General features: G+C 38.4%; 1 protein-coding gene across 2 annotated transcripts in view; it reads left to right on the forward strand.

The window, feature by feature from the left end:
- wu:fj29h11 (uncharacterized) overlaps nt 1-26,205 on the forward strand; it is a 57,819-nt gene that overhangs the window by 26,104 nt on the left and 5,510 nt on the right. For both annotated transcript variants that reach the window (XM_052102441.1, XM_052102442.1), the window contains 19 exons: nt 46-165; nt 1,823-1,964; nt 2,045-2,157; nt 2,356-2,509; nt 3,266-3,514; nt 5,103-5,297; nt 7,449-7,627; nt 9,519-9,705; nt 10,102-10,244; nt 12,503-12,687; nt 17,433-17,692; nt 18,099-18,318; nt 18,879-19,056; nt 20,279-20,405; nt 20,693-20,773; nt 20,885-21,064; nt 21,831-22,102; nt 22,242-22,387; nt 23,730-23,814. In XM_052102441.1, coding sequence (XP_051958401.1) covers nt 46-165; nt 1,823-1,964; nt 2,045-2,157; nt 2,356-2,509; nt 3,266-3,514; nt 5,103-5,297; nt 7,449-7,627; nt 9,519-9,705; nt 10,102-10,244; nt 12,503-12,687; nt 17,433-17,692; nt 18,099-18,318; nt 18,879-19,056; nt 20,279-20,405; nt 20,693-20,773; nt 20,885-21,064; nt 21,831-22,102; nt 22,242-22,387; nt 23,730-23,814 — 3,216 coding nt within the window. The remainder of the gene's footprint in view (nt 1-45; nt 166-1,822; nt 1,965-2,044; nt 2,158-2,355; nt 2,510-3,265; nt 3,515-5,102; nt 5,298-7,448; nt 7,628-9,518; nt 9,706-10,101; nt 10,245-12,502; nt 12,688-17,432; nt 17,693-18,098; nt 18,319-18,878; nt 19,057-20,278; nt 20,406-20,692; nt 20,774-20,884; nt 21,065-21,830; nt 22,103-22,241; nt 22,388-23,729; nt 23,815-26,205) is intronic.

Raw genomic sequence — 26,205 nt, forward strand, 5'->3', positions numbered from 1 at the left:
CTCCACCCAAAAATGTTTAACATAATTTTGCTTGACATTTATAAGGCCGAGAAGCGAATGGTGTCAATGACCCGTCGAGATCTGAGCCATAATATTCTGGAGGTAACGCATACTGGTGGTGTAGAGCGTTGGCTAGTGGTCAAGAGAATGCTTTACCCTAAAAAGGTAAGTTGGTATCTTTCTCTCGTTCTCTCTCACACACACACACACACACACACACACACACACACACACACACACACACACACACACACACACACTGGATAGCCCCCCCATCTCACAGACACCCATTGCCAATGGTAAAATTTGAGACATGCTATTGTAACATTTGTATTGTTTACCTGCATCCTTGTCCCAGTTTTACCTTTTTTTAATTGGCCACTGTTCAGTTCTCTTGATATGGTATCTTACAAGCTGCTGCTTTTGATGTGCTGTGTTTGGAGATTGTGGAGTTATGCAAGCGTTCCGCTGCTTTATACCCCTGAGAGCCAACATTTTCTACATTCTGTCTCATTCAAACTTCATGCAAGAAAGCTTATTAGCAAAGTGCAGTGAATGAGTTTCTTTTGTCTGGAGTTTCTGCAGTAACAGTTTGTACTCTCCATTCTAACAACCTGCAGAGAGAATTTTAGAGAGATTGTTTTTTTTTTTTTCAATCATACTTCTCTGCTGACTGGAGACAAGATCATCTAGGCCTGGGTTTTGCCAACTACCTCATGATATGATACACGTCACGATACATACATCATTATTCAATACGACACAATGCATCACAATATCAATATTGGAACACAGTTGAAATTACATCTAAAGTTAGGAAAAGTTAGAATTGATGCAATATTGTGAGTAAAAGATTTACAATAATACAGCAGACTCAAAGTTTTTGGACAATTTTGGACACAGACATACACTTCAAAATGTCTGAATGTTGTTGAAATGGATCTGTAAACACATGATGCTGACCTTTTTTCAGAACTAACTTCACTTTTATGAAAACGTCCAAATACTTTGTCTTCAATTTAAACACTAAATCTATTGTTTTATAGTTTCGAACCTAACAAATGTAAAAATGTTTTTCTTGAAAATCTCCCTTTTCTCCCCAATTTGGAATGCCCAATTCCCAATGAGCTCCAAGCCCTCGTGGTGGCATAGTGACTCGCCTCAATTCATTTGGTGGAGGACGAATCTCAGTTGCCTCCGCGTCTGAGACTGTCAATCCGCTCATCACGAGGCTTGTTGTGTGCGTTACCGCTGCGACCTAGTGCGTGTGGAGGCTTCACGCTGTTCTCCACGGCATCCATGCATATCTCGCCACATAAGACTTTTTATAAGAACCACATTATAGTGACCACGAGGAGTTTACCCCATGTGACTCTACCCTTCTTCGCAACCGGGCCAATTTGGTTGCTTAGGAGACCTGGCTGTGTCACAGCACACCCTGGATTCAAACTCACGTCTCCAGGGGTGGTAGTCAGTGTCATTACTCGCTTAGCTACCCATAACCCCCTTGAAATTCTATCTTTAAATAAAAGAAACCTCTTGGTTTGATGTTGTGTTATCTAATGCACACTCATACATTTATAATTGTGTCTTCAAATACTTTTTGGGGCCACTTTATATTGAGATATGATTGAATAGGCACATCCGTACAATCAATTATAGTGTTCAAGTATCGGAAAATGTTATGTTTTCAACATTTAACAACATTAGAGACTGTGTCCATCCACAGTTACAGAAATGTAAAATGATAAGATCACTAGGTTCTACCATGATATTAAAAATACACGTCTTCAACTGAGTGTGGCTCTGTGTCTCTTGTCAGATTAAAGAAGATGTGGAGTCGACAGAATTGGCTCTGGCGTTCCAGCTCAGTGATGCGTCGTCCTGTGATGTGAAGCCTCAGAAACAGCCTGTCTTTGCCTTTCTTCCTCTTCGCAGCTTTGGTTTCCGTTTCATCATCCAAGGTTTAACATGTGTATATATGACTTAGGTTATTTGTGCTGTTCATGTTTTTTGGAATGTCATGATCTTTTCCATATTCTAGGTGATTTTGACATTCCTTCCTCTAGAGAGGATGTGGACAGGGACAGTTCCTGGAACCAGTGGCTTCGCTCAGAAATCCCCCAGCTATTTGTGCACGCCATGGATGTCTTTAGTGTAAGATATTTATGCAGATGAACTGCATAGATTTGCATTTTAACTTCGGCTTGAGATAAAGATCATTGCTCACAGCCTGTTTTAGATTGCTGCATTTAGTGTGTTGCATATTTAAGGAAAAAATGTTCTTTGTGCTTCTTTGGTTATTTGAATGAGCATTTACAGTTATAATGAGTGTGTGCAATGTAAACCCCACAGCAACACCCAGAGTTCAGTGGCCTGGGAGGTCTCTGTTACATCCTGCAGTTTATTCCTCAACCAAGTGAGATCCTTGACTTCTTTAACCCAGTGGCCAATCAGATCATTCAGCTGCTAAAGGGCAAAGCGTGCCTACCAGCGATGGAGGACAATGGTAAGGGTTGATCCTGTTGAAATCATAATTCACCCTATATAGTTTCTTAATAAATGTCCCTGGTCTTATTGCACACAATTCATTCGTGCACATTATTAAACATTTAAAATATAGCTTTTTAGAATCTGTCATCCAAATGAAACAACGTTCTCCATCTTTGAAATGACTTTTTCTTGCCGCTGACATAACCAAAAATTATTTTAACAAATAATATCATACCCTAACATGTTTCACCATTACCTATTCAAGATCTAAGCAAATCCTGATGGATGGATGGATGGATGGATGGATTGTAGCTAGATAGACACACAGACTGACGGATGTTATAAAGATAGATGAGTGGATGCATGGATGGATGGATGGATTGTTTTGTTTTTTAAAAAGGAAGTGTGAAAATTCTGCACCACTAGCAGTACCAAATGAAATAATAACTTTAACTTTTTTCAAACGGATGTTCCTAAACACTCCCCCAGTCTTCCATTGGTCAAAGAAACAGATTGTCCCACCCTAAACTTGTGCCATTAGTGGAGACAATGTTGCCATGTCGGGCTGGTTTGGATTCTCATTCAATCAGAGCAACATTTTGATATTGCCCCAGTGTTACACTTTTGAGGGAACTCAAATTTCCAGTGGCTTACTTATAATTGCCTCAGCATTTTAAGTTTTGATTGGAGAAAGTATTTTAACATCCAAAAGATAACATGCTTTAAATAACAGCTTACATAATATTGTACTTTCTGAAATGACTGTTTATAGAGGGCAGAGTGGAATTCAAACAGCCTTCCCAGCTTGCTGTGTGTCAGGACCACCTAATCCAGGATATCATCGGAGGGGAAGATCTGTGTAGAAACCTGAGCCTCTCTTACCTGCATCCTGCCCTGCAATCAAGCCTCTCCAACTCTCTGCTCAATGCACTGGGTGTCCACCGCCTCCGAGCCACAGAAATCATCACTGTCACCTGCGCCATGGCTAGAGACATAGTGCAGCATGGCAATCTTAAATCAGGTACACCACAGGCTGTGCATATTTATTGTGGATGAAGATCTCATACCCTAGGCCCATCTGCATGCTTATTTCACTTTTTCCTTTTCTGAAAATGAAAATGTTTGTGGAGGAAAATCTGTAATTGTATTTAATTATTTTGTTATTTATACACCCACTTTATTAGGTACACCTGTACATCTACTTATTCATTTGATAATCTAATCAGCCAATTGTGTGGCAGCAGTGCAATGCTTAAAATAATTTCAGTTAATGTTCACATCAACCATCAGAATTGGGAAAAATTTGAACTCATTGTTTTTGACCATGGCATGATTGTTGGTGCCAGACGGGCTGATTTGAGTATTTCTGTAACTGTTGATCTCCTGGGATTTTCACACACAACTCTCTCTAGAGTTTACTCAGGATGGTGTGAAAAACAAAAAACATCCAGTGTGGCAGTTCTGTGAACGAAAATGCCTTGTTGATGAGAGGTCAACGGAAAATGGCCAGACTGATTCGAGCAGACAGAAAGACTACAGTAACTCAGATAATAACTCTGTACTATTCTAGTCAGCAGAATAGGGTCTCAGATTGCACAACACATCGAACCTTGAGGCAGATGGGCTTACAACAGCAGAAAACCATGTTGGGTTCCACTTCTGTCAGCCAAGATCAGAAAGCTTAAGCTGCAGTGAGCCTACCATTTGTGTACCTCAGCACAAATCCATATTTGTCAAACCAGGTGATGTTTTTCCAATCGTCTACTGTCCAGTTTTGGTGAGCCTGTGCCCAGTGCAGCCTCAGTTTTCTGTTCTAAGCTGACAGTAGAGGAACCCAGAGGGGTCTTCTGCTGCTGTAGCCCATCCGCCTCAATGTTCGACGTGTTGTGTGTTTAGAAATGCTTTTCTGCACAGCACTGTTGTAGCACGTGTTTATTTATTTATTTGTTTATTACTCTCAGCTTGGACAGTCTGGCCATTCTCCTCTGACCTCTGTCATTAACAAGCCTTTTTCGCCACTGCCACTCGCTGGATTGTGGACTGTTGTGTGTGAAAATCCCAGGAGATCAGTAGTTACAGAAATACTCAAACCAGCCCGTCTGGCACCAACAATCATGCCATGGTCAAAATCACTGAGATCACATTTTTCCCCATTCTGATGGTTGATGTGAACATTAACTGAAGCTCCTGACCCATATCTGCATGATTTTATACAATACATTGCTCCCACACAATTGGCTGATTAGATGAACGCATGAATAAATAGATGTACAGGCGTACATAATAAAGTAGCTGGAGATTGTATATTTAAAAAATGTAAAACGTTAATTTGAGCTGAGAGTACTACACTCTTATTGGTAGCTGAAAGCATTATCTTATTAATCAAATGTAATTCATTAAATATAAATATTTATTAATATAAAATTTTTATGGAATATTCAAATAAATGAACATGCAGGCATAGGGACATTTCAAATTCTGTGTGGGCCTATTGATTTTTGTATGGTGACGGCTCTTGGAACATTTCTTTTATGTTCTTTAACTCACAATCATACGGTATGTTACAGCTGGGGTTAAAATGTTAAGAAATGATGTGTCTGTTCTCTTAGAAAATGACTTGAAGAAGCTTGCCAAGCTTTTAGTGTGCAACTTCCGTGCACTGGAGTCAGAGTATAGAGAAGAGGACACCCTGCTCCAGTCCCTCATAGATGTACCCATGATCCCTCTGGCCAATGGCAGTGTGGTTTCTCTCAGTTCAGAGGGAGTTTTCTTCCCTCTCAGTGATTTGTCACAAACTCACACAGGTAATTCATCGACCCAACTCACATCTAATCCTCCCTGTCTACCTCACCAACTCATTAATAGACGGGTCACTCAATCTTCAGACATGGGACAAAATATCCCAGCATTTTTTCTGCCATTGGTTTCGAAAATAGCAACTTTTCCGCTTTGAAATGAATTAGAGATGATTACTGGAATAATATGTGTACACAAATGTAAAAATGTTGTTGATGTTCTCTTTATTTTATCAAAATTATGATTATCACTCACTACTATTATCCTCAGCTATCTTCAGAACTCAAAATGTCATATAAATTAAAATATATAGTAGCCTTGATGCACTCAGTATTCGTTTTGTTTGTACCATCTTCTACTTACATGTGGCATCATTCAGAATCAATAGTTTTATTAATAGCGCACTATTCAGTCAGCCATGATTTATTCAATCCATGACTGAAAGTGTCTAATAACAGGACTGTTACTGAGATTAAGCTAGTAGTATTCGGCTGGTCATGTGATCCTAATATGGCAGCCCCCATGAGGGGACCCGCTCTATGTAGAATAAAAACTCAAAGGCTTTTATAAGGTTACTGATATGTCTTCATCTCATGTGAGTGCTCATGATTTAAAAAATATGTTTCAAAACTATAATTAATTTATTTAGTGAGAGTTTTTAATGAGCAAAAAATTACTGCGTGCACCTTTTAATGAAAAATTATCTTTAAATTGATCATTTGTATTATTTCCTGACAGAATAGACCTATTTTCACTGCTGTATCCCTACTTATCATCACGTTATTTATTTATTTTTAATGTCCAATTCCCACTACTTACTCGGTCCTCGAGGTGGCACGGTTACTCACCTCAATCCTCCGCTTCTGAGATTGTCAATCCACACATCTTATCACATGGCTCATTATGTACGACACCGCGGAGGCTCATGCTACTCTCCATAATCCACACACAACTTATTATGCACCCCATTGAGCAAGAACCTCTAATCACCACCACGAGGAGGTTACCCCATGTGACTCTACCCTCCCTAGCAACCGGGCCAATTTGGTTGCTTAGGAGACCTGGCTGGAGTCACTTAGCATGCCCCTAGCATGCCCTGGGATTCGAACTCACGACTCCAGTGTTGGTAGTCAGCGTCAATACTCGCTGAGCTACCCAGGCCCACTCTTATCACCGTTATTAGATATTTATGATAATAAATAAAAAAAATCAGGCATTATCAAAGTCAGCCTTCATTATGGAAATCATCAAAGAAATCGTCTTACCATATTTTACCTGCTGCAATTGTGCTTATATTTTCTGCCACAACCATGATGTCAACTTTGTAACCCAATTTGTACTGAGATTCTTTTGTATTTTCAGAAATGTCTCTCATTTTTAGAAGGTCACATTAGTAAATAGCAACAGCAGCAAGACAATATCAATACAGCATTTATTTCATGTGACATTAGTCTTCATTTTTGGATATGATGGCTTTGACACATATTGAGGTTGTTACAAAACTAATAAATGAAAACCTTTGAACATGTCTACCAAATTAATCCAAAATAATTCCTTTGTAAACTTTTAGTTTTTAAGTCCAGAACCCTGTTTTGTCCCAGTACTCAAGAATCCATTGGCCTAGTATGCAGTCAGACTTCTCTAGGCATGTCTGCATTATGAATGAGCTTCATCCTCTCCTGCTTATTCCTGAATTATCAATACAGTGAGTCATAGGAGAGCAAGTGGTAGAGCAAGTCACTGTTTGCGTCATTGCAGTCAAAAAAGAATGGGGTAAACAATTTTGTGAATGAAACCAACACCACAGATAAGGATAAAATATTTACATTTACTTTAAATCTAATCTCAGTTTTGGAGAAATCTTTCAGACCACCATAATGCAGTTTTTTCTGAACATACATAAAGAAACATTTTTCTTCTCTGGCTGCTGTCAGATAAGCCATGAGAGATTTGTCTTCACACAGAGGTGGTGAAAATATGAATTCCAGTTGAATAGTGATGGGTCATGCTAAATCTCTGTGTCAGGTAAAGTCAGGCACATCAGCTAAATTTAGGTAAATGATGAATTAAACATCAGTACTTGGGCCAGGAGGGTCTTTGCAGGCACCACAGGAAGTGGGTCATACAGCCATTCATGTGCACTCATGCTTCCTGTCTAGATCTGAAGGCTCTGTACCAGGATCTGAACATTGTGGAGCCCCAGCTGCTGGTGTGTCTGGATGAGCTGGGGAACTCACAGGTGCGGGAGCTGCTCCGAAGACTCAATGTTCATGAACTGGAGCCCCAGCAGGTTCTACACCAGCACATCTACCCAGTGCTGAAGAGCAAAGCCTGGGAGGTTAGAAGCCTTCACCTCATTATCTATCAAAGACCCCGTGTTCATCTGGTATTAAGATGCATTTTGGGTGATCCGATCATATGTAGTCAGCCCTAAATACAGGTCTAAATGGTGTCGGATCACAAAAACCACATACGAATGTGGTCAAAAATATATGTGACCACATCACATTTGAGGTGTAAATGCTAATCCGTCCTGTATGGTAAAGCACCACCCCACACCTGTCAATCAACCACTGCCCCTAAACAAGAGTTTAATCTTCGCCGTTTAAGAGCGGGTTTAAAAGGAAATAACAGTCCGATCTGAATTTTTAAAAAGCGGATACATACACAATCACGAGAGCTTCACATATTTTTTTAGTGCATCTGATAGTAACACTGATGACAAGCACAAACACCTGAAGCTCCTTTAATAAAGGTAATCCACTAAAATAACAGATAATTCTATTTAACATGTTTCATTTGTGCTTAGATTAAATTTCAGCCTCATCTGTGAGAAACCGCGTTCCATTTGTTTTTCTCACACTTTCTTTGTCTTTTCTGACTTTGTTGCGCTTTAATATCATGCAGTAACACACTGACATAGTGATTGATGTTGTCATGAAACAGAGACCCTCCCCTCCAAATCTGAACACAAGTGGTGTAAACAGCGATGTGTCTAATCTGACCACATGTGACCGGATCACCCAAGACACATCTTAATACCAGATGTAAATGGGGACAATGAGATGATTTGGCTTTTTTGTCATTTTATCTGATGCTTTTATCCAAAGCTTACCGTGCTCTTACAGAAACAACCCTTGGAGCCACCTAAGGTCAAAGAGATTGTTCACCCAAAAATAAAACATTTGTCATCATTTACTCTTCCAGATTATTCCAACATGTATTATTGTCTTTCTTCAATGAAACACAGTAGAAAAGGTTAGACAGAATGTCCAAGCTGCTCTTAACCATACAACTTAAAGGAATGTTGCAGGTTTAATACAAGTTGAGATCAATCGACAGCATTTGTGGCATAATGTTGATTACCACAATTTATTTTGACCCTCCTTTTCTTAAAAAAAAAGAAGAAAATAAATTCTTGGTTCACTTACAATGGAAGAGAATGGGGGCCAATATTTTTTCATTAATATACTCACTGTTTCACAAGTAAAGCCACAAGACAAAAAGGATATGTGTGATAAAATCACTTACTAACCAATTTTACAACTTTACATTGTCATGGTAACAATGCAACGTCAACAAACCCTAAAACTACTGTAAAAATGACAATTTAATCAACTTTACAGCTCAAATAATACACAAGTTTTAACAGAAGAATTAATGTAAGTGCTTTAACAGTCGAAATTAATTTTAGTGGTAATCAACATTATGCCACAAATTGTGTCGATTGAGCTGAACTTGTATTGAACCCGGAACATTCCTTTTAAGTGGATAATAATTTTTACTGCCAAGCTCCATAAAAGATAAAAACGAAAACATAAGCATAATATTAAGTATTCCTTAGGACTCTACGCACTACATACCAGGTCTTCTGAAGTTGTATGATTGCCTTTTGTGAGGAACAGACTGAATTTTGTTGCTATTCACTGATAATCTTCCCTTCTGCTATAGCTTACAAATCTCATTTGTAGTCTAGTCAATTTAAACATTCCATGTCATGTTCAGTCACATGACACAAAAACTAATTTGTTGTTAAACCTGGTTTGATGCATCTAAAGGTTCCATTTTTTGGATGGACCACATGCATGAATGAGATTTGTGAGCTCTGTCAGAGGGGAAGATTATCCGGGGAATAATGGCTTACATTTTGGTTAGTTACAGTAAATGCATAATGTGCTGTCATCTATTATGAACGTGTCATGTTCTTATTTTATTCTCTCTTTCTCTAGAAAAAGCCTAAGGACATCATTGTCAGCTACCTGGTGTTTATCAAACTGCACTCTCAGGAACAGGACTACAGGACCCTGGGGACAGCCATACCAGTGTTGACCAGCAGAGGCTTCCTCAATCCCTCAGAGAGCAAGATCCAGTTTTCTAAAGAGTATGGCAACATCGACCTTCCCAGTGTGCTCCCTGGTAAACACAGTAACATCACTACAAGCGTCGTCATAAGATTCAGAATGTGTACTAGTCGAAAAGCGTTTATGCTGGTGTTCCCATTTGTTGTCATCCATACTCTTAAAAGTGTCAAAATGTGCGGTGTTGGGGGTAATCCAGGTGGTGGACCTTCGTATTGGAAAAAAGTTCTCGTTCCATGCTTGTACCAAAAAATGTATTTCGCCTAGAAATGAAGCAGCTTTAGATCTCAAGGTCTTTTATAGGGATTTATAGGGATTTACAAAAGCATGAAATGTGGGGGAACACGAGGAGTTATGTAATGAGAGGGGGTGGATATGGGGTGATAACTGAATTCCAGAATCCACAGAGCTCAAGCTGACCTCTCAGACTCAACCAATTATTTTCCATTCCTAGGTGTGGACTGGGTCCTGCTGGACCCCTGCTATCTGCGGGCTGACAGAGATGTGACCGGGTGGAAAGAGTTCTTCAGTGTACTGGGAGTGAGAGATTTGCTTATCTTCAGAAAGGAAAAACAGACTTTTACGTTCTCTGAGCTGGTAAGATAGTCTCACATAAAAGTGAAGTCTCCTTTCTGTGCCACTAGAAGCACCTAATGGAATTTCAAAAATAATGACTGTTTTTGAACAGATTTCCCAAACACTCCCTCGTCTGCCACAGGTTGGACAAACAGTCAGCTTCGCCCCTAACTCACACCATTGGTTGAGCCAAAGTTGCTATGTTGGGCTTGTTTGCAACAATGTTTACACTTATCATGGCTTATTTGTTGTTGTCTCTGCATATTGTGCTGGGATAGAAGAAAATACTTTTATATAGTAAACATATTTTATGGAAAGATTAGGAAAAATTGGCACATGGATCAGTGATATGAAATGCAGCAAAAGCCTAAAGATTTTGCAATGCTTGCAGGGGCATTGGTCTGCGTGCATGCATTGGTGAGTGTGTCACATGGGTTGCCAAATTCTAGCGGGAGTTTAAACAAGCCAAACTAATGAAGCATGTCAGTGTTTGCTTTTGTTCTGTGCTGAGTATACCAGTGATGTGAGAGCGACCAGGTCAAGGGGAGGGGTATTACCCTTCATTGAACAATTCATGACTTTCACTGGAGCACCGATGACATCAGAGCCGCTTCTTCTTTGAAACAATCACAGCGCTTTCTGCTTGGACAGCAGTTAATGGAATGAAAGTGTATGGATGCAATAAAAAGAGGAAATTAAAGCTGAATGCAACTTTCTGCATTTAAACATCCACCAATGCCATTTATGGCTTTCCGGCATCATCCCTTGTGATTTTAGTGTCTTAAATAACACATTGCTCATACATGGTTCTATGAGTCACTTTCCTCTATAGCTAAATATGAGAACAGCCTACAAATACCAGACATGAAGAATTATGCAACCATGTAACACAGAAAACATTGACCAAATTTTCCACAATGGCCCTACCCTAAATCATTCAGTGATATACAAGCCATGTGTTTCAGAATGCTTTGAAATTTACATCAAGAAGGTCAGCGAAAAATCAGTTTAGTTTACAAATGGATGTTTTTTTTTATTTTTATTTTAGTTTTTTTTATCTTCAGTAAATTGGGCTATTTATTTGATTTTTCATGAAATTCAGTGAAAATACTATATTAATATAATATTTAATAATAGCATAAAATGCAGTCTTTTATTTTCATCCCTTATTATCTCAATATTTGATATTTGCTCTGAAATGGCTAAAAGCTTTTATTTTTATTTATTTTTTATAAATCAGAGGAACCATTATTTCCACCAAATTGCCATTGCTGCACATTTCATACCCAATATTTATTCAAAGTACACTGAATACAATGCCAATATATTAGTACACCGTAATAAACATAAACATTTAACTATGTAGGCCGATTTATATTTTCTAAAGCATTTTAAAGCATGTGAACATTATTGAGAGATACCGCAAACAAACCTTTGAACCAATTCATTGAAACAAGCAGTTTGAAAGAACTGACTTGCAGAAATATATGAATTTTGAATCAGAGATGCTATTGAAATGCAAAAGTTTTAACGGTCTTATATTCAGACTGGCCTACTGCAGGTCTTTATGGAGCTGAATGGTAAAATCTGAAATAAAATTAAAGGAATATTGTGGGTACAATGCAAGTTAAGCTCAATCGACAGCATTTATGGCATAATGTTGACAACAACAATAATGTATTTTGACTCATACCTCGTTTTCTTAAAAAATAAAACAATCGCAGTGAGGCACTTACAATGGAAGTGAATGGGCCAATCCACAAATTTTAAAGTGCTTACTGTTTCAAAATTACAACTACAAGATATGAACTTTATGCATTTTAACATGATTTTAGTAATAACATTTCTTACTAATCTTTTCTGTATAAAGTTATATCCTATTTTAAACCCAAAAACATCTGTTAAATTGACCATTTAAGCAACTTTATATAACTGTGCCCTTATATAGCACAGTTTCCTAAAAACTTCCTGCAGTGAAGGAAACACTGGTATAGTATTTTGAGATGGCTTTGATGGGGAGCATGTGACGTTTGACCAATATTTGTTCTGTATTCATCAAGCCGGTCTTGATGTTGAATAGCTGGGCTGGTGTGTACATATATATGTGCATACTGAACTCATCTTCATAAGAGCTCAGTGGTCAGAGTGCTGTAGCTAGTGCTAAAACTGCTCTGACAGTTAATCCAAACATTGTCATACCCAGCTCTTCCTACCAGTGACCTACCACATCCAACACACTCGCATGAGTCTGAATAACCTATATAATCTCTCTCTCTCAGGCATCCAGCCCATGGGCAGTGGAGAGTGAACTGTGGTCTAAGCCTGCAGATGGGGTGTATGTCATAGAAGATCAGCACTGTGCAGAGTTTCATTCCCTAGTCACTGCCAACCAGCTCCCAGCTAACACCAAACTACAGCAAAGACAAGCACTTATCAGCCTTCTGGACAAGAACTGGGACAAAGGGTAAATAAACTGATACAAAAAATGCATTTGTTTACACTTAGGCTGTTTTCACAGTTGGTTTGATTGTTTGGTCTGAACAGGAATTCCCATTTGATTTAACACCAAAACTACACACAGAGAACGGCACTTGCATTTGTCTGCAATATGTGCGACAAAGCCTGCAAATATGTAAATTATCCATCATCAATAACGGTTCACTTTCTTGAGTTAGGAAAGATTGCTTTCATACCAACTACTTACTGTACCAGAGTTCTTATGAGCCATACCACCTTCTCAAATGGACTTGGTTCAGAAGTTCGGAAAAGCGCTTTCACACCAATCAGATGAACCAAACGGACTTTGGTCCACACCAAAAGCTCTTGTCTGAAAGTATTCTTGTATTTCTTCATTTATTTACTCTACTTTGCTCCCATCTCAAATCTCTTTTGTCTTAAGTCAAGTCATTTTTATTTATTTAGCACTTTTCACAACACGCATCATTTAAAGCAAACTAATATTGGTATTATATTCATGCTATATAGCCAGATGGGAACTGGCACCCATAGAGAGCCTGGTTTCTCCCAAGGTTATATTTCTCCATTAACCAACATCTAATGGAGTTTTGTGTTCCTTGCCACAGTCACCTTCGGCTTGCTCACTGGGTTTCTAAATACAATTATTTATTTAATTATTTCTTTTTTATAGGCAATTTACAATCCTATTTAATCAAACTACACAATGACTGACTCTTAAGACTTTATTTATATATATATATATATATATATATATATATATATATATACACACACAGTAACAGTTTAATTTTCTGTTAATGCATGATTTTCTGTAAAGCTTCTTTGAAAAGATGTGTGTTGTGAAAAGCACTATACAAATAAAAATGACTTTGCTTGACTTGACAAAGTGGTAGCAGTTGGATAAATGGGACCTAAACCTAAATAGTACCAGCTAATGCTTGTCCACAATTGCCAACAATACAGTGCATTCAGAAAGTTATCAGACACCTTACATTTTTCACATATTTTTATGCTAAAATGCATTTATTTATTTTTTTCACATCAATCTACACTCCATACCCCATAATGACAAGGCAAAACCAGATTTTGATAACTGCAAATTTATTAAAAAGAAAAACTAAAATATCACATTGGCAGAAGTATTCATTTAATATTGGGGCGTAAATCCTGACTAAAATTCTTCACAGATACCATTTCTCTGTAAAAATTAACATAGTTGGGAGGACACTACCTTTTCAAGTATTTTAGACATAAATGGGAGATTTCAGATTGGTCTATAATTAGTCAAGTCTCTAGGGTCAAGCTGTGGTTTGATGTCCTAAAGATAGCGAGATGTTAATAATATTAAGAAGTTCTGAAATTACAGGATACACCACATTAAGGAGCTTAGTGGGTACAGGGTCTAGCATACATGTTGTTGCTTTTGATGCTTTAATACGTTTTTTTTAATATGTCTTCCTGACATATAAGAACAAAGGACTCAAGTTACTAGTTGGTAATTCTATGCAACACTGTCTTCTGAGGTGCTGTGGCAAACGGTTGCATGATTCCAATTTTCTTTATGATGGCATCAATTTTATTGGTAAAGAAATTCATAAAGTCATTACTACTATGCTGCTAAGGAATATCTGGTTCAGTCCAAGCTTTGTTCCTTTGACAATTAGCCATTGTATTGAATAATTACCTAGGATTGTTGTCGTTAAGGTTCTTCGGCTCTGTACTATGGCTGGAAGCACAAAGCAACTCTAAACTCAGACTCTCAGAAACAGAGCCGTCTGCCATCAAGCAATTCCATAATCCTGTATGATCCCAAGCTGGTTGTGGAGAAATCCACTCCATTTATGCTCAATTTGCTGAGCACTACCACATTATCTCGGCTAACAACTCTTTAGACAGATTATTCCAACTCTCCGGTTGAGTGGAGGAAACGGATAATAGCATGGCATGGAGCTTGTGTGTAAGGCTTTCGGATTTAACAGTTAGGTGACACAGTCATTGTCTGTGTTTTATCCTTTTTGATTTCATAGGCTTTAAAGAGTAGAAATATTGTGCTTTATTTGGGTTATTCTCTAGCTCTGACTGAATATGTCTGCCTTAGTCCATTAAATAAATGGGTCAAATCTGTAGTATGTTTGAAAACTATTAAATCAAATCAGATCCAGTTTTGGACAATGGAAACACATCAGTCTATTTTGGTACCATGGTTTTCTTTGTAGCTTTATCGAGGAGAAAAATTGTGTTGGGTGAATTCAGTAAAGATAAATTGTGCCTGGTAAAAGCTCTGTTTATTTCAAGGAGCTTTGAAATACCAGGGGAGAGCTATCATTTAGCATTCCCATTCATCTCTATTGAGGTGCTTAGCTGGCGCAGGGTCCCCATGACTTCCCCAGAAGTGAGCACGATCTTAGCACCAGAATAATTATGTCCTCCTATTGCTCATAACACAATGTGTGCATGGTAATGGTAGGCTACATTAATGTGAATGTGGCCTGGGTGATAAAATTAGGTAAAAAATGAATTAAATACATTTACAATTAATAAATTACTGATGGAATTTTACAGCAAACCGTGAAGAGTGTCAATGAGAATAATTCAAGGCCATCTTAAAAAAGGCATCTTTCCAGATTGACACATCATGAATTATGCATCAAAAATCTATTCACTATTTTTTTACATGTTGCTATAATCAGCAATAATAATACAAATAATAATAATAATTTGATAACATTTATATAGTGCTTTTCCAGACACTCAAAGCACTTTACATAATATAGGCTGAATCTATTTCATAAAACTACCACCACCGGTGAGCAGTATCCACAATATTGTTTAAATAACCATGACACATCTGCAAAATCAAGAGTTCCCATTTATTTATTAGTTTACTAAGGCTGTCCAATGCATAAGATATGTACATAAAGTGTAGGAAACAGATGTCTTATTGTCCTCTCTTGCTGTGTGTCAAACAAGGATGTGTCCATTTTGTTACTTGTTTGGTGTTTAAATGCTTCAGGCTCCTGCAGGAGCAGTGACGTCAATAGGATGAGATGTGAAAGTCAATTTCATGCTTTTAGGAGTCCTCCCAAAACAATTGGTCACCGGAAAAAATTTTAGTGTAATGTAATTAAATATTTGTATTCAAAATGTTTCTTGTAAAAAAAACAAAAAATTTTTATCAGAATTTTGGTTGTTTTTGAATGCCCATCAATGGGCATACATGCTCTTAAGCTCTGGATTGTGTAGTTCCTGCATCTACCAGCAGGGGCTAACAGGGACCTGCAAACCAGCCCATTCCTTTCCCCCTGGTTTATTTGAATGTGCTGTCTGCTCTGGTTTAGTGCCAGATTCAATAAAGGAATTATGCAGATCAGGCAACTGCAGAAAAGCGCCCACAAAATCTGTGCTGAACGCAGTTGGAACAGCACAATCCCGATCTTGCGTAGTCGTTTCTGAGCTCTATATTGAGGAGGATGCAGCTGATCACTGTGATCTGGCTCATACTACTGGGACTGTACAGCATTACTCCACTACTGTGATCAAGACACCTGAATCATCTCTTTAACATTCTGAAAGTGTGCATGACTACATGCACATCTAGATATATGCCAGGTTATAACGCTCTTCAACATCATTTGATCGTTATTTGAGTAATTGCTGCTGCATTGATTAATAGAATAAATATAAAAACATCTAAAAAAATCAGTTTAACGCCTACTGTCCTCAGGTGGTAAGAGTGCAATTTTTATTGCACCATTGACCTATACACGCAAGGATAATTGATGACCTAGCCTACACATTTCCCGCCAAATCAGGGGTGGGGCCTGAAGGGTGGCATGGGGTGACACCCTAGAAATGTGTGCAACAGCTTAACCCATCCATGTTGCGCATGGTCCATAACAATGTTCCGGCATCCCCCCATCCCCCCTGTTCTGACTTCTGTTAGGAGAAAGCATCCCCCCTCTGACAACACCCGGGTCCCACCCCACAACCTCCTCCCCAAACGAAATTTAGCCACAGACAATCCCACCCCGGGCAAAAAATCGTGGACACACCCCTGTGCCAAATTGAAGCCGACAGCTTTGACTGTAAATCATTATTTAAGGCTTACCGTAGTAGACTCTGGGTAAAGCAAGAATGTGATTTTAAACAGAATACTACTTAATGGTATTTTGTTCATTTCTAGTGAAAAATTAAACAAGAAATCCTCTGTAGTGCACCTTTTAATGGACTATGTTTGATAACCATAAAACCAGGTCAGATCCAATTTGGGACTGTAAAGGAACATGCATTCTTGGTAGCTCGGTTTAATAGTGCTCTCAAAGACATATATATAGTGCAAGCAGTCTGTGAGTTCCTTTTTTATCATGGTGACATTAGTTGGTTCAGATGCACTTATGAGATTCCATGTATTTTAGTTTAGCGTTCCTGTCGTTGAACCTTCCCCTCTCCCCCCCATCACCCCAATCTCAGCTGCAGTGTATGACTTATTGTGCTGTTCTGTCTGTTACCTCACTTGAACCACCTAACATTGCCCTCCTTTATGCTCCACTTCCATTATTAAGCAAAATGATGTTCACCAGCCCATCCAGCTTTATAGCAAATGTGTTTTTTGTTTTTTAGCCAAAGAGGGAGTTGGACTGTATATTGATGATATCCATCTAGACAATTTATAGTAAAGCATCTAGACATTGCACACCTTTTTACATGAAAGCCTGTCATATTTTTTTACAGAGAGAAATATTCACAATACCTCAGAGCACAAATCTTGGACAGCCAGGGGCAATCCATGAGGATGGCCAAATCCTCCTTCTGCCATTACCTCACCCAGCTGCCCTGGGTACCAGCGCGCAGACCGCCATGGGAGGAGGGCCGCCCCGTATCCTACCTGCAGCCTACATCTGTCTACATATTTTCTACTGATGTGCACCACCTCCTTGGATCCCACGTTGATTATGTGCACATGGTCCCCAGTGAATTCACCAGAGCCATAGGTACTGTAGATGTCCGCTAAAGACGGTTAGATATAGGCCATTTAAAGTTGAGCAGCCTCAGTAGCATGAGACTAGCTTTTCAGAGTTGAGATTTTTATTAGTCACATGGACTACTTTTATGATACTTTTGGGTCTTTTTTTTTTTAAAGCTGTATAGTGAGTCACTAACCACTGCCATTGTGTTGAATAGACAGACCAAGATATTTATCAAAACATCTTCTTTTGTTTTCCACATATGAAACAAAGTCAAATAGGTTTGGAATGACATGAGTAAATAAAAATCAAGTTGATTTCTAGGTCAGATATCTTGTTTTACATTATAAAAAGCAAAATGGTCTGTGATGCAAATTCATGTTTACTTTGATTTTGGACAATTTTTTTTAATTGAGATTAAATTATGTTGCAGGAATAAAACATACTGTTAATGTGGAGGACATGATAGGCTATCTGAAGTGTTGGTGCACTAAGGTGTCCGAGAATCACTCAGAGGAGCCTGAGGGTGCAGAATTCACCACAACCGTAGAGCACATACATACTGTGTACCGCTACCTGTATTCTGAGTGCTCTAGCATCCAGCTCAAAGTCTTGTTTCAGCACTCACCCGCTGTCTTCATCGAGTATGAGAGGTAAGATATAATTATCTCAGCCACTTAACACACAAATCCCTACAAAACGTAAATGTTTTACCAAACAAGAGTTTTATTGCTAGAGGTCGCCAAGTCGCTGTACTAGTAGACTTTCCTACAACTTGGTGCCAGGGCCAGTACTAAGATTCAACCTTTGGGAGGGGGGCATTTTGATCTTTAGGATGGGAAAGTGGTTGCCTATTCATTTGCCCAGGAGGCAGGTATTAGAAGTTTCTGGGGGATCAAGGAAAATCTAGGGGGGCAATGCTCCTCCGAGCCCCCTTAGATAAGCCATGCTTGATGCACTAATGTTAGTGGTAAGCTGTGCAACTGGCCATAACTTTTGAAAATTGGATCACAAATTAGATTTTTTTGGTGGTAAAAAAAATAAGCTGTCATTATATATTTACCAGTAATAAGTTTTCTGCTGATAAAAATTCTGCAGGGAAAGTGTTTGAATATAAGTTGCAGCAGTGCATAATACATCAAACTATGATCAAGATGAATGCTTGTTGCTGATCATTTCAGTGCTGGTTTCTTCTTATTATTCTTGCTTCTAGGATGGAAGATTGGTGCTCTGGGCGTTTCTACCATCTAAAGGAGGTTTGCTGGATTGATCCAACAGGCATGTTCCAAAGATACAAGGAACTGATTCGAAGGCCTGACAGTGGGATACAGGAGCCCAAAGTACTGGCACCATTTTATACCAATTTGCAGGACATGAAGAGCATGTTCAAGGTGTGTTACAGGTTTTGTCATGTTTGACACACCTAGTTTGTTTGAGCACTAGAAGTGCTCTCAAAACGGTATAACGTGAATATGTGAACAACCCAATTGGTCTTAGACCCTCCTAAAATGACTCAAACGCGAACCGTACTCCGACCACCTCAGGAGGTACGGTTCGTTTGTGGGTCCTTTTGTGGTTTGATTGATTTGTGCGATGAAGAGGTACCAGTCCGCTTTGCATTTTATGACATAAATACCTTGTGGCTTGCCATACATCGCTGCATTGCATACTTCATATTCCAGTCACAATTTACTGTCCACGTATGGAAATTTTAAGCGAATATAGGTATACCATGATTACCATGACGTGTTTTTGTGTCTCATATTCCACTCTATTATTTAGGCACCTAAAATGAACAGACCAGCTACATTCAGAGCATTGCAGCGTGTTAAGATTAACCACTTTAAAGTGCTCTGATGGCCGTACCATCTACGGATGTTCACGCCAAACTCTCATGAAAATACAAGCAAGGATTTTTATAGTTTCACTTTAATTTTATTCGCACAATGGCAAATGTTCTTGGCTCATACGCACAATGTAAATGCCTTGCAGGAGGAGACGCTTGCTTGCTCCATTACTCTTGAGATGATGGATAAAGAAACCTATTTTAAAATACAAATAAAAGAAATTAAGGATGAAGCATTTATAATTCTATGTAATTCTATCCCTGTGGAATAATTTTTAAAGCCTTGAAAGTAATCATATAGCCCTATTTTATTATATGATTTCAAGTTAAACATCAATAAATGACTAAAGTTGTAGGACTATCTGTAATAAGCAAACGCACACCATAAGAAGTATGACAATTTGTATGACAATCATAATAATCACAATTATGTATGAAAAATTGTCAGCCAAGTTTCATAATTGTGACAGCCCTAGCTGCAATGGGTCTGAGTTCTTAAGATGCTGTGGTACGAACAGCAAAGGTCTGAGACCACAATAATGTGAAGAGGACTAAAAAAGAAACCGGGTCCTCTTTTAAGTCCACTTACTTACATTGTGAACACCAAAAGCACTGAAGTCATTTGTGGCTGGTTCCCTTCTGGTTCAGTTACCGAACTGGGTTTGGTTCACCTAAAACATACAATATGTGAAGACACCATTAAAGAACCAATTAAGAAATTGATTTATTCTAAGTGCTATTAAATGGAGCCTTTATTTATTGTTCAGTCTCTCCAAGTGAACTCAAATCCATCCATGAAGCAGTACGTTACCCTCTTGGAGGCTGTTTGTGAGTCGGCACCCCTTGCTACAGGAGATGTGGTCCAAGATGTCTCTGTCATTTTTGCCAAATTAGGTAAGACTTTAAAGGGATAAGTCACCTAGAAATGCAAATTCTGTCGTCATTTACACTCCCTCGTATTGTTCCGAAACCCATGTGACCTTCTGTCTTGGTGTAGCACAAAAGGAGAAGTTTGGCAGAATAATAACCTGTCACCATTAGCTATAACTGTGTGGAAATAAAATGATGCAATGAAAGTGAATTTTTAGTTTTGGGCTCCTTTAACGATGGCCTGCATTGTCATTTATTGACTGGTATTTTTTTCTGGTCCACTAATATGCTTGTCTCTCTCTCAAACAAAGCTGATAAATGTAAAATACCTGTTCATGGAGAACAGGATCAAGACATTCAACTAGATGTCACCTACTGCAGCTCTCTGAAAGGTGAGATCAACTCACAGAAGCCAATTTTTGCTTAGCTCTCTATATGTTTATTGAGCTTGTTAACTTTGCAAGGTCTTTAAAGATAATTTGATTTGTTTATGGTCTTAACAGAAATGGTGTCTCACAAAAAAGTGTTTCCTACCAAGAGTAATGTCTGGGTCACATTAGCTCTTAAGCCCATGATCGCAGACAGCGCTAACTTGGAGAAGATCTTTAAATCACATTCTGGGGTTTGTCTGCTAAACCTGCCGTCTGCCATCAAGAGAGCAGCCAACAAATCCAGGCATGAAGGTAATGCTTTAACAAGCCATAGTAAACAAACTAATACTTTTGATTTTGTGACTATTGACAAGGCCCACAAAGGAATCTGCATAGTTTTTCAAATGTTTTGCTTTGATTTTGGGTGACAATCTGCAGAATTCTGTGAATTAGATTTGTATACACACACTACCGTTCAAAAGTTTGGGGTCACTTGCCTGAAATGTTTCTCATGATCTTAAAAACCTTGATCTGAAGGCATATGCTTAAATGTTTGAAATTCATTTTGTAGACAAAAATATAATTGTGCCAACATATTAATTAATTTAATTATAAAATAAAATGTTACTTCAAAAAAATATTTTGGGAAAAATGGATGACTTGGGACCAAATAATTAAGAAAAGAAGCCACTAAGTGCCCAACATATAGATGGGAACTCCTTCAATGCTGTTTAAAAAGCATCCCAGGGTGATACCTCAAGAAGTTGGTTGAGAAAATGCCAAGAGTACATTTCTGCAAAATCTAGGCAAAGTGTGGCCACTTTGAAGATGCTAAAATATAAAATAGTGTTTATTTATTTATTTTTTCACAACATAATTTGCATATTTCCATTTCTAATATTCCATAGTTTTGATGACTTTACTATATTCTAAAATGCGAAGAAGAAAAAGAATGAGTAAGTGACCCTAAACTTTTGAACGGTAGTGTATATGACATACAGTAAAAGCATATTGTTTTAGCTTCTTAATTGACCATCAGGATCATCTAGAACTCAATATGCTGGTTTTGTTTCCTTAGGCAAGTTGCATTTCTGTGAGAAGGAGACATTCAGCGAGAAAGACCGAGAGTTGTTCTTGGAGATCTGTGGGATTAAAAGAATCTCCCAGTGTGTGACCACTGAAGCGCAAACTGAGAACTACAGACCTTGCCCTGCCTTGCAAAACCTGGTCCGGCAGGTCATCCCTTACATCCAGAGGTTCATTTTCCACCATGCAGATTTTGGAGAGGTTTACAGTGAGCTGAAGGAGAGTGGGATTGCTAAACAGATCACCTCAATGAGTTTTGGACAGGTAGGCATGCAAGAGGCATTTCTTCTGAGAATGTTCTACTTCTGTCTCTTTGCCAGCTAACTGCTTGCTGGCTATTGCATCATATTCTTTAGAGGGGAGTAGAATGGAGGAAAAAAAATTAAAGTTTGTATTTTTGCAGGTCGGTAAGCTGTATATTCATTATCGCCTTGAGGTGTCAGACGGGGACCCAATCTTTGAGAGCGAAGACATAATATGTCTTCTGAAAGACAAAAAAGAACTTTATATTCACAAAGATCATCTCTCAGCCAAACTGGACATCTGCAGGTAGGGCGTCTGCCATGTTACTGTGTAGTTTGTTCAAGTTTTGTTTTTCTCATGACTATATAGTGTCTAAGTTTATTGCGAGAAAGCAGTGTTCTTGTTTAAATGCACTCTATAAGCGGTGTACTCTTTACTCGCGTATGCATGTGGCTCGGTCAGTAAGCAGCTTTCTCCACAGCAATGTAATTTCCTCACGGCGCTTGAGTAAATAAAAAAAACATGCCATCCAAAAAGACTTTGCTATTTCATTAACTGTTGCTTCTCTTTATTTCCATATATTTTAGAGTTGTTGCCATGTAATTAATTGCGCTGCAATGGTGGGGTTTCCCCTCTTTCGTAAAACTCCCCAATTTATGTTTTTGATTGGGGTATTCCCCAATCAAATACATTATGAGCGTATATCTGCTCATAAATTGGTATTCCCCCAATTTATGAGCAGATATACGCAAACATGAGGGACAGTCGATATTTCACATTGGTGTGTGTATACATTTGAATAATTTAAAGTGTATGTGCTTTTCCTACTTTACTAACAGAAATGTGAATTCTTTCCACTGTGTTGACTTGTTGGGCCCCATCCTATGACCTTAGTTATCCAGTCTGTTCGCGCACATGTGCACTTCTCAAAAACCTGTAAGAACGCCACTTTTACATTAACACACAAGCCGCATTCATGAGGAGATACCTGGATGTGTTAAACCGCTTTCTCTTGATGCCTTAAATGCTGTAAGGAAAGCTGCTTTATTGTTTACATGACGTTTCTGAACGCTGCTTTCTGCAAAAACTGTGGAATAAATAATTTCTTTATTCATTTTTCTCCCCTTTTTCTCCCCATTTTGGAATGCCCAATTCCCAATGCGCTCTAGGTCCTCGTCGTGGCGTAGTGACTCGCCTCAATCCGGGTGGCGGAGGATGAATCTCTGTTGCCTCCGCATCTGAGACCGCCAATCCGTGCATCTTATTAAGTGGCTTGTTAAGCGATTTACTGCGAAAATATAGCGCGTATGGAGGCTTCACACTATTCTCTGAGGCAAAACTCGCCACGTGCCCCATCGAGAGTTAACCACATTATTGCGACCATGAGGAGGTTACCCCATGTGACTCTACCCTCCCTAGCAACCGGGCCAGTTTGGTTGCTTAGAAGACCTGGCTGGAGTCACTCAGCACACCCTGGATTCAAACTCGCAACTCCAGATGTAATAGTCAGCGTCTTTACTAGCTGAGCTACCCAGGCCCCTATAAACCATTTTCTTAAATGCATGTAAACGTGATCATTGTGTCTGTTTTGCTTGAGAGGGGAACACTGAATTATAGTGATCTTGTATGACTTTTTATGTCATTACAGAGAGCTGGTGAAATTGTTCACTGCAGAAAAGATCTTTGCAAAAGAGCTGGAGCACTTCATGCAGGGCCTTGTTACCTGCATAAATGTAAGTAAGATATTTAAATCAGAGCCTCATTGTCAAAACATTTGAAAGTCATTAAAATGCCTGCAGGCCATAAGGTACAGTTGCAATCGCTTCAAACAATAACACATTCACGTGGATGACAGCAATGTTTTTCCAAGGTGACTTTGTCCTGCTTTCAAACACAAAGCTTTTTTGTCAAGATTGTTTTGACAAGCAGTGATGCCCAAACCAGTGCCCGTGGGCCAATGTTGGCCCATGATAACCTTTGATTTGGCCCATCTTGCCATAAGGGACAAGAAGAAAAACCTTTTAAAGCAAATTTGTTATTGATGCAGCTCTGCCTTGCATTAGTTAAGAAGATTGTAGAATAATTTTTTTTTATATTAAGAAATCATAAAGGAGGGGGGAACCAGGGAAACTTTTATATTTCAATAAAATATACAGTTTGATATAATGCAACATTTCCTTTTGGTCCATAGCCCTAGATTAAGTTTGATTTTTGACCCTTCCTTGGAAAAAGTTTGGGCTCTTCTGCTTTAGAGCTTGGTAAAAATATATGGCAAGAATAACACTAAATTCTGCCTCTTAAGGGAATTGCTAGACTCCTGGCACTTTTTAACCTTTTGAGACTCCGCATGTGTGGATTTTCCATTTCCCTTTTTTTGTGAGGAGCAGCACCTAATAAACAAGCAAAAGATAAATAATAATTCTAGAGCAAATAGTTTTCCTAAAAATTGAGAAAAAGTGAGACTATTTTGTGAAATTTTAAATATTATATTTATATTATATAATTATAATATGATATTATGATATTACAATATTATTATCATGGTTTTTGAGACTTTACAGACATAACAGCAGATTTTCTGTAAAGCTGAATAAATGATTCTTATTCAAAATAAAAGCCAGCATCATCCAATCACTGCCAACCATGTTAAAATAAAATTTTGAATTATAAATTCTGAATGTATGTACTGATTACCATTGTCCCAAGTCTGCCAACCATATTGAGTGCTCCAAACTTCATCTGCAGCCTGAAACAGAACTTTTGGTCAGATTTTAGGATTGAATGCACTTAGCTGCATAGAAAGCTATAGGATGCTCCCTATTTAGTGAATGACATAACCTCCAGTCTGTCTGCACTGGTCTCAGAACAGTTTGAAATGCACATTAGTTTCGTCCTAACTCCAAATAAAGCCTCTGAAAGCAAAATTTGTATGCTTTTGGATGAACCCATTTATTCTCATTGTGAAAATAAGAGTAAATATATAGGAATGCATTTACTAATGTTAATGACTAGAACAGTATTGCACAGAGATGACAAAATTAAACATACCAAATGTATATTTAAAATAAAGCAAAATGACCCACAGATGTGTTAGAGTTGAAAGTTATTCAAAAAAACTAACATGTTTTTTTCTACTTTTGAGGAAATGCAGTCAGTTTCCACATATGTGGACATATGTTTATCATGGCGCTGACGCGTGAAAAAACAGATTTTTTTAATGCAGCATATCAAATGAAACTAGAGACTCTCCTCTTTACAAACAAACAGGTTTAAATGAAAACACACATAGATTTCTTACCAGAGGCACTTTTGTTGGCGTTGTGTCCATACGAGCACTTCAAGGAATTCGACGTCATGCTGTTGTGTCACTTGACTTGGTGTGGCAGAAGTTTAGCCCTTTAAATTACAGTCTAGAGTCTTGTGAACAGTATTCAGTCTGTTTTTATTCATTTTAATTATGCTTTGAGTACTCCAAAGTCAAAATACAATGTCCACACGTTTGGACGTGGGGTCGCACGAGGTTAAGATAAAGATGAGGGGTTATTTAGAGTTTTCTCACACTTGCTATGGCTGGATCCATATCACTGGATATGGAGTTGTAGTTAACACTAAGACACACTTTTTGTGGTCCTTGAATTGGGCGTAAGACCACTTTGTGCAGATGTGCACTGGTGACTCATCCAATCGTGGCTTCTGAGATCAGAGAGAAGAGCTTGCAGTGGCTGGGTTCATCTCAAGTGGATTAGTCACATGGGTATTTCAGTCTGAATTGGGGTGCCAATTGAACACACTTTTGGAAGGACAAATTAGAACAGAGAAGGTTCTCTGAAGGTTCTTGACCAAGTTTAATCTACAGCTATGGCCAAAAGTATTAGCAGTGACATAAATTTTGTGTTTCACAAAGTTTTCTGCTTCAGTTGTTGTGGTGTTGATTCACATTGTTTCTAGATTATTGTGCAGAGTGATCAGACGCATTTTAAATAAATGCAAAAAGCTTCACTGGCCAAAAAAATTTACTTTATCACAAAAAACAAAATTTCACTGTTTTTTTGGCCCTGGCACAAAATGGCAAACTAACATCTGATCACTAAGCATATCAGCAGCACCTGCGAAAGTGTGAACAA

The sequence above is a fragment of the Xyrauchen texanus genome, chromosome 33 (assembly GCF_025860055.1).
Source record: "Xyrauchen texanus isolate HMW12.3.18 chromosome 33, RBS_HiC_50CHRs, whole genome shotgun sequence".
Classification (NCBI taxonomy): Eukaryota; Metazoa; Chordata; class Actinopteri; order Cypriniformes; family Catostomidae; genus Xyrauchen; species Xyrauchen texanus.